Genomic DNA, 19505 nt, shown 5'->3' with positions numbered 1-19505 from the left:
ATTGAGAATTTTGAAAATATCGCCCAAATATCGTCATTGAGAGTCTACTGTCTTTGGGCTTCCACGTAGAATTTTGCACAAAGCAAAAAGTAAATATGTAACTTACCAAGTCAAACCTATCCTGATTAACCATATGCTGAGCAATGAACTTGATATCCTGGATTGGTCCATCAAACTCAATGGGATAATTCCTTTCACCAAAATTCCAACCGCTGGATCGAATTGGGTTATAGTTCATTTTTAATTCTGTCGAATAAGCAAGGTTAGATCCATTTAAATTCCCATTGGCTACCGTTTGAACACTATATTTGGGTAAAGGTGCTGGGGGAATGTCAAACTCTTCATGATCCCACGGTCCATTTAATGGTAGAAAATTGGAATCATAAGTAAAACGATTGTCCGTTTCTAAGAACTGTATTTCCTCGGGAGAATCTACTTTTGGACGTTCCATGAGCAATATTTTAGGTAAAGTCTCAAGAAATACTCTCCTCACCCAAGGAGCCATTTTATGAGTTGTTGGTGAGCGAAAGTTAACATTGAGCACTGCAATAGTCACCAGAACAGAAAGTGATACAAGGAGCATTGTAAATAGTAAATATTTACCTAGTAGAGGGACAGAGTTTGAAGTAGGAGGAATAATTTCCACCAAAACGAGAAAAAACACAGTCAATGAAAGTAGAATATTCACACACAGAGACACTTTTTCTCCAGAATCGGACGGTAGATAGAAGACTAATATGGACAAAAAACTAATTCCAACACACGGGATTATGAGATTTACAGTATAAAACAAGGTCTTCCGCCGAATAGTAATGTTGAATTTAATATCTGGGTATATTTCAGCACAGCATGTATAGTGTTTCTCGTTGCGTTTGGCTGGAACCTGAAAGTAACAAAAGATCGTGAAATTGAAAATTGGACGCGAAAGAAACGAAACAGAGGAATATAAAAAAGCCTTTGTGCGGAATGTAAAACAGTTATTCAGTGAAAAAAAGAAAGAAAAAATGAAGATTAAGAAACGACACGAGATATAAAGTTTAAATCATCTTCAGGAAAATTTAGGTATGCTTGGTCATTTTAATGATGAAACTGAACATATGGAGTTTTAATATTGCAAAAAAGGGACATGTTTTTTGTCAATGAGGCTCAATATTTATATTCTTTGATCTTCCTGCAAGTATTTCTTACTTGCTTGCAGTAAGTGCTTCCTTTTCATTGGCTTTAAGGATTGTTATTTGTTCAATCTGCCTAAGAGATATTCTTAAATTCCTAACAAGAATATAGTCTGAATTCAATTTGTAACAGATGCAAAACACTTCCAGATTTATATGATTAATGAAAGCTTAAAACACTTGAAGCTTAGGCATTAAAAAAGAAAGAAAAAAGAATGGCTGCTCTAAAGTCTTCTATATTATATTTTGAAGGTGACCTTACTAAAAAAAAAGTTTTTTAAATTGAAGTTAAGGAATAACTTAAAAACTCGAAACGAACAGAAATTAATCAGTATATACCGGTGCCATCCCTTCCGCAACTCTCTCTCCTTACACTAAATTCTTAAAATTTCAAATTTAAAAATTCAAATTCAACCACCCTTGGGTTTGAGCAGTCTTTCTCAAGGAATTGTTACAAAAAGTAAACCTTTAGCGTAAAGAGTGAGGGTTGAGGAGGAGGCAGCCCCATCATATACGGAATAATTTCTGTTTGTTTTAGGTTCCTGATATTGTGGGTTTCAAAAAGATAGCTTGGTTTTTGGGGGGATGTTTCTCCTTTTTTCAAAGATCAGGCAAATTTCCTCCAGCTCGTAGCTTTTGATGGGTATTAATAAACTATGAATTTTATATATTTGGAATCAGCGTAAAAAGGCAACCCTATTGATGTATCATTTGTTGTCCAAATTCAGTTTCTTAGAGTTTCAATTACTATTGGACCGAGTCACTCCGTACTTACAGTTCGGTACCACGAACTCTTTGATTCCAGAGGATTTTATCACAGTCAAGGCATCAGTGTTGATGAAGTAAAAGACTATGTGTTTTCTATGGATTATTATATATATTAATTAAAAAAAACTTTTCTACAAAATAAGTTTTTCAAAGAAAAGTAAAGAACTCCATTAAACAAAAAATGAGCAACAATAAAATCGAATAATCTACTAAGCTCGAAACTACCACAAATCAGCATCGATAAATAAATGAAACCCAAAACGAACAGAAATTAAAATAAATAACCGAGTCAAACTCAAAACGAGCAGAAATTTACATAAGTTGGGCGCAAAACCCCTTTGCCTTCCCAACGCCAGAACAAAATTTGCCCTTTACTGAAAAATAAAATGAATGTGCATTGTCAGTTTAATATACATATAGCCTACTAATATTTAGTAATCAAAATGTTAAAATTATTTGATTTATTAAAATTATAAAAGTGAAAACATTTATATTTTTTCAGTAAAGTGCAAATGTTGTTCTGGCCTTGGGAAGGCATAGGGGTTTTTGCGCCCAACTTATGTTAATTTCTGCTCGTTTTGAGTTTGACTCGGTTATTTATTGTAATTTCTGTTCGTTTTGGGTTTCATTTATTTATTAACAACATACACCATTTTAAAAATCTGGACACAAATAGTAGCCTACTGTTTAACTTAGTTTCATACCTCCTCTAGTTGACCTGAAATGGAAAACTTGATATCATTCTCAAAAAAGTATGTTTACTTTCTTTGATAGCTTTGATACACTTACACTATTTTGATTTGGTTAAATTTTAAGAGCAGAAGTAGCCTCGAAAGTTTGAAAATAATACCCTCAGTCGTTTTTGGGATACTGCTGAGATGCTATATTGGGAATTGCATTATGACAGTGCATTTTGATTCAATCTTAAGGAAACATTTTGTTTTTAAACATAATGGGCAAATGGGAGGGTGGGAGTGGAAGGGGGATTAGTTGCCCTCCAATCACTTTCGACTATTAAAAAGGGCGTCAGCCCTTTCTCTTTTCAATTGAATGAGCCCCTTCCGAAGTTCCCACGACAACTCCCTCGATAAGAAGTGCCCTGGTCTAAACAACAACAACAACAAATAATATTACTAATCACTTTCAACTATTAAAAAGGGCACTAGCCCTTTGATTTTCAAATCGAATGAGCCCTATTCTGAAGTTCCTACGACAACGTCTTTTATAAAAACCTTATATGCCTCAAGGGCATAACTGAAAACCCTTGCCCTGAGGGCTGTGGCGGAGTATCCTCCTCAAAAATACATTTTCTATCTGTAAATCAACTAAACTGAACAAAATGGCTATCTCAAAATTTGTATTGGATGTGTTTAGGGGGAATGATGGGCGTGGGGGGGGGGCTTGTTGCCCTCCAATCATTTCGACTATTAAAAAGGGTACTAGCCCTTTGAATTTCCAATCGAATGAGCCTATTTTGAAGTTTCTGCGACAACGCCTTTTATATAAACCTTATATGCCCCCAGGGCATAACTTAAAACCCTTGCCCAGAGATTTTAGGGGGAGTTTCCTCCTCAAAAAGATATTTTCTATCTGGAAATCAACTACGCTGAACAAAAGGGCTATCTCAAAATTTGATTGGATGTGTTTGGGGGAATGATGGGCATGGGGGGGGCTAGTTGCCCTCCAATCACTGTCGACTATTAAGAATGGAACTAGGCCTTTGAATTTCCAATCGAATGAGCCTGTTTTGAAGTTTCTACGACAGCGCCTTCTATAAAAAGCTTATATGCCCTCAGGGCATAAGTTAAAATCCTTGCCCTATGGGCTGTGGTGGAGTTTTCTCCTCAAAAATATAATTTCTGTATGGAATTCAACTACGCTAAAGAAAACGGCTATCTCAAAATTTTGTTTGGATGCATTAGGGGGAATGATGGGCGTGGGGGGGGCTAGTTGCCCTCCAATAACTTTCGACTATTAAAAGGGCACTAGCCCTTTGAATTTCCAATCCCATGAGCCTTTTTTGAAGTTTCTATGACAACGCCTTCTATAATAACCTTATATGCCCCCAGGGCATAACTTAAAACCCTTGCCCCAAGGGTAGTGGGGGAGTGTCCTCCTCAAAAAGATTTTTTCTATGTGGAAATCAATTACGCTGAACAAAATGGCTATCTCAAAATTTTGATTGGATGTGTTTGGGGAAATAATGGGCGTGGGGGGGAGGGGGGTTAGTGTTCCTCTGATCACTGTTAAAAATTAAAAAGGGCGATGGCCCTTTGAGTTTTCAATCGCGTGAGCCTTTTTTGAATTGTCAATGGCCACGACACCTATAAAAACCTTCTATGGCCCAAGGCCAGAGCCTAAAACCCTTGCCCTGAAAACTGGGAGGGAGTGTCCTCCTCACATTCGAATATTCTGGCCGTTACATAACTACGCTGAATAAAATGGCTATCAAAAAGTTTTGATTGGATGTGTTTGGAGGAAGAATGGGCGTGGGGGGGGGCTAGTTTCCCTCCAATCACTTTTGACTATTAAAAAGGGCACTAGCCTTTTGAATTTCCAATCGAATGAGCATTTTTTGAAGTTTCTACGACAGCGCCTTCTATAAAAGCTTATATGCCTCCAGGGCATAACTAAAAACCCTTGCCCTGATGGTTGTGGGGGAGTGTCCTCCTCAAAAACATATTTTTTATGTGGAAATCAACTACGCTGAACAAAGTGGCTATCTCAAAATTTTGATTGGCTGTGTTTGGGGGAATGATGGGCGTGGGGGGGCTAGTTGCCCTCCAACCACTTTCGACTATTAAGAATGGAACTAGGCCTTTGAATTTCCAATCGAATGAGCCTGTTTTGAAGTTTCTACGACAGCGCCTTCTATAAAAAGCTTATATGCCCCCAGGGCATAACTGACAACCCTTCCCCCGAGGGCTGCGGGGAAGTGTCCTTCTCAAAACATAATTTCTTTATGGAAATCAAATACGCTGAACAAAATGGTTATCTAAAAAATTGTATTGGATGTGTTTGGGGGACTGATGGGCGTGGGGGGGGGGCTAGTTGCCCTCCAATCACTTTAGACTATTAAAAAGGACACCAGCCCTTTGAATTTCCAATCGAATGAGCCTTTTTTGAAGTTCTTACGACAACGCCTTCTATAAAAAACTTAAATGCTCCCAGGGCTTAACTTAAAACGCTTTCCCTAAGGTTTGTGGGGGTGTGTCCTCCTAAAAAAGATTTTTCTATATGGAAATCAACTATGCTGAACACATTGGCTATGTAAAAATTTTGATTGGACGTGTTTCGGGGAGTGATGGGCGTGGGGGCGGGGTAGTTGCCCTCCAATCACTTTCGACTATTAAAAATGCCACTAACCCTTTGTATTTTCAATCAAATGAGCTTTTTTTGAAGTTTCTACGACAGCGCCTTCTATAAAAACCTTATATGCCCCCAGGGCATAACTTAAAACCCTTGCCCTGAGGGTTGTAAGGGAGTGTCCTCCTAAAAAACATATTTTCTATCTGGAAATCAACTACCCTGAACAAAATTGCTCTCTCAAAATTTTGATTGACTGTGTTTGGGTGAATGATGGGCGTGGGGGGTGGGGGGGCTAGTTGCCCTCCAATCACTTTCGATCATGAAAAAGGGCACTAGCCCTTTGAATTTCCGATCGAATGAGCCTTTTTTGAAGTTTCTACGACACCACCTTCTATAGAAACCTTATATGCTCCCAGGGCATAACTTAAAACCCTTGCCCCGAGGATTGTGGGGGAGTGTCCCCCTAAAAAAAAATATTTTCTGTTTGGAAGTCAAATACGCTGAACTAAATGGCTATCGCAAAATTTGGAGTCGAGGTGTGTGGGGGACTTATGGGCGTGGGGGGGGGGCTAGTTGCCCTAAAATCACTTTCAACTATTAAAAAGGGCACTAGCCTTTTGAATTTCCAATCGAATGAGCCTTTTTTGAAGTTTCTACGACAACGCCTTCTATAAAAACCTTATATGCCCACAAGGCATAAATTAAAACCCTTGCCCCTAGGGTGTTGGGGGAGTGTCCTCCTCAAAAAAATATTTTCTATGTGGAAATCAACTACGCTGAAAAAAATGGCTATCTCAAAATTTTAATTGGATGTGTTTGGGGGAATGGTGAGCGTGGGGGGGGGGCAAGTTGCCCTTCAATCACTTTCGATCATTAAAAAGGCCACTATCCCTTTGAATTTATAATCAAATGAGCCTTTTTAGAATTTTCTACGACAACGCCTTCTATAAAAACCTTATATGCCAACAGGGCATAAATTAAAACCCTTGCCCCGAGGTTTGTGGGGGAGTGTCCTCCTCAGAAAAATATTTTCTATCTGGAAATCAACTACGCTGAACAAAATGGCTATCTCAAAATTTTGATTGGATGTGTTTGGGGGAATGATAGGCGTGGGAGGGGGGGGGGCAAGTTGCCCTCCAATCACTTTCGACTATTAAAAAGGGCACTACCCCTTCGAATTTCCAGACGAATGAGCCTTTTTGAAGTTTCTACAACAACACCTTCTATAAAAACCTTATATGCCCCCAGGGCGTAACTTAAAACCCTTGCCCTGAGGGTTGTGGGGGAGTGTCCTCCTCAAAAAAGATATTTTCTATGTGGAAATAAACTCCGCTGAACAAAATGGCTATCACAAAGTTTTGATTGGATGTGTTTTGAGGAATGATGGGCGTGGGGGGGTAGTTGCCCTCCAATCCCTTTCGACTATTAAAAAGGGCACTAGCCACTCCAATTTGCAATCGAATGAGCCCTTTTCGAACTTTCTACGACATCTCCTTCTATACGAAGTGGCCGGGAATGGAGAAAAAAAAACAACAACACATTGTACCCACATCGGTCTTTAGTTAGGTTGTGGGGCGTGGTGCCCCCCCCCCCACGCCCAATGATGGGAGTGGGGGGGGCTAGTTGCCCTCCAATCACTTTCGATTATTAAAAAGGGCACTAGCCTTTTGAATTTCCAATCGAATGAGCCTTTTTTGAAGTTTCTACGACAACGCCTTCTATAAAATCCTTATATGCCCACAAGGCATAAATTAAAACCCTTGCCCCGAGGGTGTTGGGGGAGTGTCCTCCTCAAAAAAATATTTTCTATGTGGAAATCAACTACGCTGAAAAAAATGGCTATCTCAAAATTTTTATTGGATGTGTTTGGGGGACTGGTGAGCGTGGGGGGGGGGGGGCTAGTTGCCCTTCAATCACTTTCGAACATTAAAAAGGGCACTAGCCCTTTGAACTTCTAATTGAATGAGCTTTTTTTGAAGTTTCTACGACAACGCCTTCTTTAAAAACCTTATATGCCCCAGGGCATAACTTACCCTTGCCCTGAGTGTTGTGGGGGAGTGTCCTCCTCAGAAACATATTTTCTATCTGGAAATCAACTAAGTTGGAAAAAATTGCTATCTCAAAATTTTGATTGGATGTGTTTAGGGAAATGATGGGCGTGGGAGGGGGGGGGGCTAGTTGCCCTCTAATCACTTTCAACTGTTAAGAATGTCACTAGCCCTTTGAATTTCCAATCTAATGAGCCTTTTTGAAGTTTCTACGACAACGCCTTCTATAAAAACCTTATATGCCCCCAGAGCATAACTTAAAACGCTTGCCCTGAGGGTTGTGGGGGAGTGTCCTCCTCAAAAAAGATATTTTCTATGTGGAAATAAACTCCGATGAACAAAATGGCTATCACAAAGTTTTGATTGGATGTGTTTTGAGGAATGATGGGCGTGGGGGGGTAGTTGCCCTCCAATCCCTTTCGACTATTAAAAAGGGCACTAGCCACTCCAATTTGCAATCGAATGAGCCCTTTTCGAACTTTCTACGACATCTCCTTCGATACGAAGTGGCCGGGAATGGAGAAAAAAAAACAACAACACATTGTACCCACATCGTTCTTTACTTAGGTTGTGGGGCGTGGTGCCCCCCCCCCACGCCCAATGATGGGAGTGGGAGGGGGGGCTAGTTGCCCTCCAATCACTTTCAACTATTACAAAGGGCACTAGCCTTTTGAATTTCCAATCGAATGAGCCTTTGTTGAAGTTTCTACGACAACGCCTTCTATAAAAACCTTATATGCCCCCAGGGCATAACTTAAAACGCTTGCCCCGAGGGTATTGGGGGAGTTTCCTCTTCAAAAAGATATTTTCTATGTGGAAATCAACTTCGCTGAACAAAATGGCTATCACAAAGTTTTGTTTGGATGTGTTTGGAGGAATGATGGGCGTAGGGGGGGGCTAGTTGCCCTCCATTCACTTTCGGCTATTAAAAAGGACACTAGCCACTCCAATTTCCACTCGAATCAGCCCTTTTCGAAATTTCTACCACAACACCTTCGATACGAATTGGCCGGGTATGGAGAAAAAACAAAAAAAAAAAACAACAACACATCGTTCTTTATTTAGGCAGCGCTAGCGCGCTGCCTATGATTTTTTTCCTGGTCACTTCAAATAGAAGAGATGGTTAGAGAAACCTGGTAGAGGAACCTTGCAAAATTTAATTGAAAAGCCAAAAAGTAATTTGAGGACAGCAGCCCCCATCGTTCCCTTGTTGCACTCTTGCAACGAAGAGACCCTATCGTACAGGCTTAAAATTTTGAGATTCTGATTTCGCTAGGAATAATCAAAAGGCTTAAAAATTCACGTCCAAAAGGAGCTTTGACCGAACAGTACCAATGACGAGGGCCTCGAATTGTGCAATTAGACGATTAGTCACAGATGTATTTCAGACGCAACGCTACAGCGTTTCCTATAACAAAGACCATACTGCTCCAATGTTTTATTATTTTTTCCCCAGAGGCACTTCATATGGATGGGATGTTCGTATAAACTTCGGGGGTGGTTCATTCAATTGGAAATTGGAAGTTCTAGTGCCCTTTTTAAGAGACAAAAGTGATTGGACGGCAACTAGCCCAAATGTCCTTTTTTCCCCAAATGCATCTGATAAAAATTTTGTAATAGGCATTTTATTAAAAATAGTTCAAACATTAGATAACAAAAATTCCGGAGTCGACACTAACCCCCAAAATCCAGGAGCAAGTGTTTTGAGTTGTGATCCGGGGCGTATAAGGTGTTTATGTAATGGTTGGCTGTATAAACTTCAGAGGTGGCTCATTTGATCGGAAATTTAGCTGCCTTTTAAGTTCTAGCTGTCTTTTTATGAGTCAAAAGGGATCAGAGGGCCTCAACCCCCCCCTCCAAATACATAAACTTGTTTATCCAAATGCATCTGATTAAAATCGTGAGATTGCCAGTTTGTTTGAAATAGTCAAACGATCATACAAATAGTCATAACAGAAATTTTGGGGTCAAAATAAAATAGAAGAGCATTCTATTTTACAGCACCAAGTTTTGCCTTGGTTTTTCAAAAAACTAACATGGTTTTTCAGCACCAAGTGCTGAAAACCATGTTGTGACCAAGATGGGCCCAGAATTGCACTAAGCCTCCATTCATGGAGGTCCCAGGGACTTCTTGCTGTCCGGTTCTAAGCCGGCTTAAGCACTTCGGTGTAGACTTGAGGAGATATGTGATCCCCGTCCTGCACTGGTATCCGGGATCATTGCTTTTCCTGAGGCGAAAATAATTTCAATGATTTAAAGAACATGAAAATTGGAACTTGGAGTGTTACGAAATTAAAAAATGACTATCGTATCGACATTTTGACTCACGAATTCAGACGATTCGAACTGGATTTATTAGGAGTTTTAAAAATTCACATCCCAGGGGTGCATGAAATTAGGTGACATGGAATTTATTTACTCAAGCAGGAAGGATGGGGTACATAGAAAGGAAGCAGGGCTCATAATGAACAAAGAAGCTGGCAAGTCTTGTTTAGGTTGGAAAGGCGTTATTAATAAAAAATTAATCGCACCTTTTATAACTAAAGAGTTCAGGGTATCATTTACAATACTATATGCCCCTGTAGAGCCGACTGAGGGAGACACTGGTGACTCAGATGAATTTTACTTAGTTACAGGACCAAATAGACAAGATCCCAGGTAGAAATATGATGTTATTACTGGGAGATTTTAACGCCCAGGCTGGTAGAAATAGGAATAGAGGGTATCCCAGCCTAGGTAAATTTGGTGTAGGAAAAGAAAACAGTAATGGATACAGGCTTTTGCAGTTTTGTAGGTATAACAATCTAGTTATAACCAATACGGTGTTTGTTCATAAAATGGCTCATCAGTTAACATGGGTAAGACAGCAAACCTTATTGATTATGTTATAGTAAACCGAAGACCGGCAGGATCAATACAAGATACTAGGGTATATAGGAGTGCTGTTACTGATGTTAAAAGTAAAGATCGTCATCTAGTAGTGTCAAGGGTTAATTTAAAGCTGATATATCGGAAAGGTAACTACCTCCCGGGAAGTTATGATGTTGGTAGACTCCAGGATGAAAATTTGAGAGAAACTTTCCAGGAACAGTTGAATACTAAGCTTAAGAGTTTAAAATTTGATAATGTGGAAGATGGTTAGAATAATTTTAGAAAAATAATTTGTGAAGTTGCTGAAGGTGTATTAGGGAAAAAAGCTAGAACTGCAGCTAAGAATATTACTGAAAAAGCTTTATGTTTAATAGAAAGGAAAAAGGACTTGTACAAGAATTACCTGAGTGATAGATCGTATGAAAACAAAAGAAATGTAAAGCAAGTGGAGAAAGCATTAAAATATAAACTAAGGAGGTGTGAAGGAGGCCATGGATAAAATTGTCGAGGATCTGGAAGATGCAGCTAGACGGCATAATAGTAAAATTTTTTACTGGTACGTTAACAGATTAAGAGGAAGTTGTCACTCTGGACTTGTCCCAGTTAAAGATAGGACTAGGGTTGCACTTAGTAATAAGGAAAAAACTAAAGCGAGACGGTCCAAACATTTTGAGAATTTGATACCGAGATCGAGTTGCAGGAAAAAATATAGAGGAATATGTAACAGTTTGTAATACCTTGGATGTGAAGGAAGATTTGTTTTGTGAGGAGGAATTAGCAACAGTACAAAAAGGATTAAAGAATAATAAGGCTCCAGGTGCTTATAGGGTGGTAAATGAGTTTCTTAAATATGGTGGCTCTGAGGTTAGAAATAAATTACTGAAGATTATGAATATGATTTTTGAAAAAGGGGATGTACCTAACGATTTTAGGAAAACTTTAATTAAGCCACTTTAGAAGAAAGGTGATAAAAGTGAGTGTGGTAATTATCGAGGCATTAGTCTGGTCTCTGTAGGTAGAAAATTACTTAGTAATATGATACTTTTTAGACTGAGAGATGCCGTAGACAAAGTTTTAAGAGAAGAGCAGTGCGGTTTTAGAAAAGGTACAGGATGTGTCGACCACTTTTTCACTCTTAGGCTAATAATTGAGAAGTGTCTGAGTTTTCAAAAACCTTTGGTCCTCAGTTTTATAGATTATGAGCAAGTATTCGATTCCGTTGATAGAAGAGCTTTAGTAAAGGTTTTATCCTTGTATGGTATACCAGACAAATAATTTAAAGTGATTAGTGCAAGGAAATGAGGTTAGCAGCTGGTTTTGTATTAAATCAGGAGTTAAGCAGGTTTGTTTTCTATCCCCCTTTATATGGATTGTTTTGATGGACTTTGTTTCAAGGAGCACAGGGAAGGCAATGAGAGACCACGGAACCAAATGGGGAGGAAAAAGTGTCCTGGACTTGGATTATGCTGATGATTTAAGCATCCTAGATGAAAGTGTGAACAAAATGAATGAAGTTTTAGCGGTTTTCCGAGTTCAGGGTGCTAGAATTGGTTTGAAAATCAATGTTAAGAAGGCTAAGTCACTAAGTCTAGGAATAAGTGAAGATGAAAGGCTGATGCTAGATAATGAAAAGATTGACCGAGTGGACAGATCCACTTGCCTTGGTAGTATTATTAGTAAAGATGGTGGGAGCAATCAAGATGTTAAATGTAGAATAGCCAAGGCTCAGGGTGTTTTTTCAGAGTTAAAAAAAAGTCTGGAAGAATAGGAAGATAAGTCTGCAAACCAAGATTAGAATATTAGAAGCTACAGTGATGACAGTGGTCAAATATGGCTCTGAAGCATGGACGCTCCGAAAAGCGCATGAAGATTTTCTAGATGTTTTCCAGAGAAATGGCTTGAGGATTGTTCTGGGTACCCGGCTGACTGACCGTATTTCAAACAATAGGCTATACGGAAAATGTGGTTCAATACCGCTATCTAGGGCTATAATGAAAGAAAGGTTGAGGTGGTTAGGGCACGTTGTGCGGACGAAGGGTGACATATTGCCGAAGATGGTTCTTTTCAGCCACCCATCTAGGCTAAACAGAAAGCAGGTCGTCCCCGTCTGGGGTGGGAGGACTTCATAAAGAAAGATTTAAAGGAAATGGGATCTTCGTGGGCGGGTGTAAAAAGGGAGGCTTTGAATAGATTGGGGTGGAGGAGGAGCGTGTGTAGCTGTGTTGGCCTCAGGCGGCTTTGTGCTGCGGTGAGTTGTTAGTAGTAGTAGTAGAAACTTCCGCAGTATTTGGTCCACGGTGTCAAAAACCCATGGTTGTACTTGACAAAACCCTACCTTCCCACGGGAAAGACATCTCGAATACTATAGGACCTTCTTTCCTATACAAAAATTCTTTACTCTCGCTCTCTCTAGAGAGAGCTCTTTACCTAAGGGTATAGTGATAGAACACGCCTATGTAGCATAAATTGAAATTTTTTCGCTATTACATATCATTCAAGATTACAAAGCAAATTGAACAAAAACAGCTCAAACTTCTCTTTGGCCCATGAAGCGTTCGGGGGTAGGTTTTATAAGAGTCCAGCCAATCATAAACACTACAGGGTCAAATAAGATGACCCACTACTTCAAGTATATGGCTTGCCCTCTACTTTCCCACTCCCCTCATCGTTAATTGTGGAACCCTGGTTTTATGTCTATTTTTAAATTAAGCTATATAACAGGTACGTTTAAGGGGAATGCGGTAACGGGGTTAAACAGTGAGTCCCAAAAAGGGAATAAATTAAGGTTACAAAAATGAATTTATCTGATAATTAGGCCCATGGGCCCCAACAACTCCCTCTTAAGATAAATGGCCACCAATCCACTAAACTGGCTGAAACCTCTTAAATCAAAATAAAAACCCAAATAATATAAATACAAAACACCATCTTCAGAATAACCAATTTTATTAATCTTCCCGTCTCCCTTTTTTTATTCAATTTCCACTGAAGCTACCGAAGATTTTGGCAACAAGTTCTGCTGCCATGCCATCCACTTGGCTCAGGATCCAGTGCCATTCAAAGTCTCGAGTCTCGTTAGAAAGATAGAAGCTATTGGCTGTACCACCATCTCCATCAAGTTTAGGCTTTTGAAGAAGAGAGTCCGCAAGATTAGTGGGAAACATTTGTACTGATACAGTGATGAAGTTCACTTGTTTGGAAAAGCTAAGCCTCAGTAAAGAGATCACAAGTGGCACGACGTTCGTGCGTTGTGGGAACTGTCTTTCCTTCATAATCTTTCGAAGGGGCTCTTCCCCACCAAAAAGGTCCATTACCCCTTGTAGTTGATAGGAAATATCCCAGATTCCTTCCCAAGCTTTTTTCAATTTAACCAGAAATCCAGTGCCTTCCTACTTTTCAAAAACGTGTTGTAGTCCACTCAATTTTACTTTTTGATCATCTCTGATTTCTCCCTCCCGAGTTCTTTTATCCTCCAGTAGCTTTGTAATTTTCCAAAAATCCCACTGTCCGCCATCGCACACTGAATTTCACAATAAAGTTTATTTTTTGCAGTTCTTTTCTCTCTCTTACTTTCCTTCAATTTCTCTGTCGCACAAAATAAATCATCTTCAAATTTAATTAGACTTTAATGTCCTTTTCTTAGACGGGATTTCTTCGTTGTACTCTTGTTTGAAATTTCTTTTCTCTATCTTAGTTTTTCTTACTTTTGTCGCGTTTGAAATAAATTGTCACTAAATAAGAACAGAATTCTTAAATCATAGTTTCGTTTCGCATATATTTTCTCCCATTTTGTTCTCTTTATCTTTACAGAAGAAATGAATAAATCGCAATCAAATTGGCGTTAAATTCCTGCATTGACTTTCAGATTGGGCTGAAATTCCTCGAACTTTTCGTGGGAACGTGCAAACAATAAATTTGTTTTCAAAAACGTTTTTCAAAAAATCTTGCATTTCAGAAACATTTTTATTCGCAGTTGAAATTTTACACGTCCCATTTTTCACACAAGTTGGCTCGGCCAATTCCACTTCCCCCTCTCCTACTGCCATGCTTTCTCTCACCGAATATAGAAGTCACTTTTAGGGCTAACAGATCCTCTGAGTGTCCGAAGTCTCTCTATACAAGAACAAGCATGCAAGAGAAGGCGCTAAGTCTGCTTGTACTGTTTTCTTAGGATTGCTACATCATTCTTTGCCATTTCTATTCTAACCCACACTGAAGAGCATGGGTGCCTGTCTACATAATAGATTTCAGCTGTAATCGTATCCTCTTCGTTTATATCTCTTCAATTGATTAGGTTAGTTCGCACAGAATTTTGGTAATTGCAAGAATCAGTGATCTGTATAATTGTATTTACCTTTCCAATTACTTCCCAGTTTTGCTGTTATTGAACATGATGTATTTTTTATAATTTCCATATAATGGTTTGCAAGATTTGTAATTACTTTAATTGTTTCCGAACGTTTTTCTTTTAGGTATATTTTCAGCCCCCCTTTTGTGTTTTCTAAAAAATGTTCCACCGTAATTTTACGGAGTGTTTCCCCAGTTTTATCTTTTACCTCATTGACATCTTCTATCATGGCATATTGATTTAATTCTATCCAATTTTGCTGTAAATCTGTTAGTCTTTAATCAATTTCTCCCTATGTTTGTGGTTAAGGCATCAATGATTGAGGACTCATTGTTACCCAGTGTTCCCTGAGCCATCCGTTAAATTCAGAATTTTTTTTCGAAATTCAAGAAATTTAAATGTATATCTTTGTTTTCGTTCATCAGTTGGAGGCTTGTCACACGCATTATATCTACTGCAGGTGTTTTTTTTTTGTGGAATTTGGAAATTTATCACTGCAATTATTTCCATCAATAACCACTTATCTTCTCTGTCTGTCTCTTCTTTTCGTTCTCTGACTATTCTATCAGCCTCTTCTTTTCATTATTGGTCTAAACTATCAGCCTCTTCTTTTTCCTTCTCCGGCTATTCTGTCAGCTTTTCCTTCATCCCCTTTCTATACTATCCCGGTTTTTTCTTCTTTTGTGCCTCCTTTTTTTGTCTATTCTCCTTCCTTACCTAGACTAAGTAATTCATAATTAGTGTAAAATTTACATTGCTACTTTTTCGTGACCCCCTGCTCATACTATTTCTGATATTTGGTTGTCCCGATTTCTTCTATCATCGACCCATCTTATTCCGTTCTCTGGGTTTTGGCGTTGTTTGTTTCATTGACTAGCATATGTATTATACTTATCCGGTGACTTCACTTCATATTGCCTAGCATCTGAGAATAAGTTTGTCTTGGTTCTCGCGTATTTGCATATGATAAGTTTTTTCCTATTTTGCTCTTCATGAATTATGATCTCCGTATCTTCGCAGTAACCTCTCTCACTGCCAGGTGTAGCACTCCCGATGGTACTCTTGCTAATCCTTAATTTTTTTCCGTTTCTGGGAAAAACTCCTTTTGCCTTTGGTTTCTAACCTGCTTTCCCCCTTCTGTTTGTAGTGGGAACCAAGCTATTCGCGAGCTCGTTGGAAATTTACTTACGACGTACGAATCAGTCATTTTGTGTGCTGAGTCGAATTTAGTTTTGTCGAATGGTGGCATCATTTCCGCCCTTTTTGAGGGTGTCTTAGATGACTGTAACCCAAAGTAGATTTATCTTTCATCGCTATTGAGTGAAGGAAGCTTCCCGTTGATTCTACGCTTAACCCTTAGCTCTCCGTCTTTGACCTATACAGTTCCTTTCTTCTCCTAAGAGAGTCGGAACCTGTTATTCTTGCAGTTAAGTCTGCCATTAGCTTGTAAGTTTTCTAATAGTTTCTAATTTACGGCATATCAGCACTATAGTATTAAGTTACACTGGCGAAATCAATAACTGCTATACAACAAAATAATGATGCACAATTTACTATTACGAACTGTCTGCGATACGACATTCGAATAATCTCTTAAATATCCGAAAATATCAACCCTAATTCTTGACTATCATTTAAATTTGCCGAAGTATTTTTTACTTTCGATTGATTCAATCTTTCCGCTAATTATTCAGTTTTAGGCTACTGCCCAAACCGCTGATATAATGCGGTTTTCCTTGGTAAAGCAAAGCTCACGAACTTTTCATCTAGTAAGATGGTTTTTAAATTCCTTGTCTATTTGTGCAGTTTACATGGGTTCCCGCGTGTTCGATTCATTAACAGTGTCCTGGCAGTGCCGCTAGTCTGTTGCTGCCACCAGTATTTGTATTCCAGCGCCACCAGCGGAAGCACAGATACCACCAGTGTACGGGGCCAAAGCTGGCACCAATGAGAGTACCACCCGGCTGTGGAACCTCAGTGACTATCTGTGACAAGCCACTGGTTCTACAAATACTGCCCTAGCTGGTATTTGGGCCCTAGGATTGCTGCAGCTACGACAAGTATGGGGAGTAAGTGCGACAGTGATTGGCCAAAGGTGGCACAAGCCAGTGGTCATACTTCCCAAAAGCCTATCTTCCCTCTGGAATGATATCTTGAATAGTATAGGACCTTCTTTCCTACACCAAAACTCTTTGCACACTCTCCCTCTCTCTACAGAAATCTTTACCTAGGTGAAAAATGATAAAACAAGCCTATGTAAGAGTGAAAATAATGTTACTATTACTAACAATTTAAGATTACAAAGCGAACTGAAGTAAAAACAGCTCAGACTTCCCTCTGGAGCATTAAGCGCGGGGGGGGGGGGTGTGTAAAACTCATGAGAGGCCAGGCAATCATAACTATTAATCTGTGAAATACAGTTTAATATGTGTAAACTGTCCAAATCAGTGGCTTGATTTCTCTTTTCCTACTCCTTTGTTGTTAATCGTAAAACCCTGGTTTCTGGCCAACCGATGAGTCACCACCAGACTGTTTATTTTTAAATAAAGTGAATTAGCAAGGCTCCGAGGATTTACCATCAAAATGGGAAAAGGAAGATTCTGGGACATTTAAGTCTCGTAAAGTCAGGACGGGGTGAAAAAGAGAGTCCCAAAGTGGGAATGAATTTAGCTTACAAAAAGAACATTTACCAGGTAATTAGGGCAAAGGGCCCCAACATACTGCTGCTACAACAAGTACTACAACTGCTACTACTACTACTACGACTACCACTAAAGACCTAATACTCTTGACAACTTCTACTAGTACTACTGAAGCTAAAGGTATTACGGTGAAACTTTTATGGAAAGTTGAGGAAATGTATAATTAGACGGAAGCACACTATTTGAATGAAAGTTATTAAAAAAGGGTAACAGCTATATCGCAGGAACAACTTAGAAATTAAATTTAAACTTTCAGGTTATATTGAACTAGCAAAAATGCGCTCTATGCATACTATTACTGCTTGTAGTAGTAGTATTATCAATGCTGTTAGTACTTCTACAGGGTTTGTCCGAAAAGTAATGGGTCTGATTTTCTTCCGCCGCGACTGTACTTCAGAGCGTGCGGGCGCCGAATGGATTTGGTAGAGGGCGTTCCTAACTAAGAAACGAGTGGCTAATCAGTTGTCTTCGAGCACCTGGAGAGTCAGGACAGGCATTTTTGCGTGACGTGGTTTCTGTATCTGGTGCAAGCCAAAAATGCAGCGTTCGTTAGAGCAGAGGTACGCGATTAAATTTTGTGTGAAAATCGGTAAATCTGCAACAGAGATCTTTGATATTATCAAGGAGGCTTACCCAGATGTTGCTTTAGCAAGAAGTGGTGTGTTTCGGTGGTACCAGGCCTTTTTGGAGGGCCGGGAAGAGGTCGCCGATGAAGAACGTGCTGGAAGACCTTCGGCTTCGACAAAAACCGACAATGTGACTCGTGTGCGCAAAGTTTTGAACTCAGACCGTCGACTAAGTATTTATTTAATTGCCCAAATGTCAAATTTACCAAAATCTGTCACTCGTGACATTGTGACGGTGCATTTGAACATGCGCAAGGTGTGCACGAACATGGTCCCAAAAGTGCTCACTGACGACTAGGACTTGCGGCGAATGGAAGTATGCCAAGAAAATTCGAACATATGTGAAAGTAACCCTCAAATTTTGAATAACGTAATACCAGGTAACGAGACTTGGATCTTTGAGCATGATCCTGAGATAAAGAGGCAATCTTCTAAGTGGGACACGTCGGCGTCGCATCGCCCTAAAGAGGCAAGAATGAGACAATCCAAAGTGAAAACGATGCTCATTGTCTCTTTTGACGTCAAAGGCATCGTCCACCATGAGTTTGTTCCTCCTAGACAAACCGTCAATGTCAAGTTTTATGTGGAAGCGCTCAAAAAACTCAAACAAGCGGTCAATCGTGTCCGACAAAACCTCGCAGCTGACTGGAAGCTACACCACGAAAACAACCAGGCTCACACCGCCTTTCTCGTTAACAACTACCTTACCAAGGCCGGCATCCCAACGCTTCTACAGCCTCCCTACACCCCAGATGTGGCCTCCCGGACTTTTTAATGTTTCCTTGCCTGAAAAAGCCGATGAAAGACAAGCATTTTGAGCTGACAGAGGGGATTCAGGCAGCATGCACCGCGGCTCTCAAGGCTATTCCGGAGAATGCATACCGTGACACCTTCAATGCTTGGAAATCGCGCTGGCTGCGCTGCATTGGCGTAGAAGGAACCTATTTTGAAAGTTTTTGAAGAATTGTAAGGATTGGGTCAATAAATGTTTTTAAACCCACTCAGTCCTATTACTTTCCGGACAAACCCTGTATGACTAAGGCTAATGGTATCAGTGTGTAATTTTGAGGACTTCTGAGGGGGATATTGGGTTGAATCAAAATATATTATGGGTTAAATCAAAACACAGTATGTGCATGCATGTGATCCAAATGACCTATCAGCAATATCTCAGAAGTTTTCCCTTCAATACTCCTTGGAATTTTCACATTCATACAACTAGCCTCAGTTGGCTTACTGTCTATATGTCGGAAATTTTTTCTAAAATAATATCCTACTCACTTTTTATAATCTGGATGCAAATTGGATCTTCGGATTTAGTTTTTCACCTCTTTAACTGTCCCCGGAAATGACTATGTATACCCTATCCTGTAGGTAATTCATTGTATCTATGCTACTTTGACACCCTGGATACACGTACACGCTTTTGATTTAGTTCAATAGTAAGAAAAGAAGTAGCAATATCAGTAGTCCCGAAAGTTTCAACTTCATACCTTCAGTTTTTCTTGAGATATTGGTTAGACATCTTATTGGCCACTGCTGTGCATATAGACTAGTGCAAATTCATTTAGTTTTAAAACAACGTAAACTTTCCGTTAAAGATTCTACGTTATACCCTGTTCTAGTCTTACGATATCCCACATGAATATCCTGACAACCTA

At 39.5% G+C, this 19505-nt stretch overlaps 1 protein-coding gene across 1 annotated transcript in view; it reads right to left on the bottom strand.

Moving 5' to 3' along the window:
• The window catches only part of LOC148948592 (acetylcholine receptor subunit alpha-like 1), a 202996-nt gene that overhangs the window by 73704 nt on the left and 109787 nt on the right, over positions 1-19505 (bottom strand). Inside the window, exon 7 of the mRNA XM_089094483.1 lies at positions 107-883. Within this exon, the coding sequence (XP_088950609.1) occupies positions 107-883 (777 nt within the window). The remainder of the gene's footprint in view (positions 1-106; positions 884-19505) is intronic.

Source organism: Artemia sp. Qi Xiang Cuo, chromosome 9, assembly GCF_049724085.1.
Source record: "Artemia sp. Qi Xiang Cuo chromosome 9, ASM4972408v1, whole genome shotgun sequence".
In the NCBI taxonomy this organism is placed as follows: domain Eukaryota; kingdom Metazoa; phylum Arthropoda; class Branchiopoda; order Anostraca; family Artemiidae; genus Artemia; species Artemia sp. Qi Xiang Cuo.
Note: the sequence above shows the minus strand (reverse complement) of the source record. Positions and strands in the feature narration are given on the sequence as shown.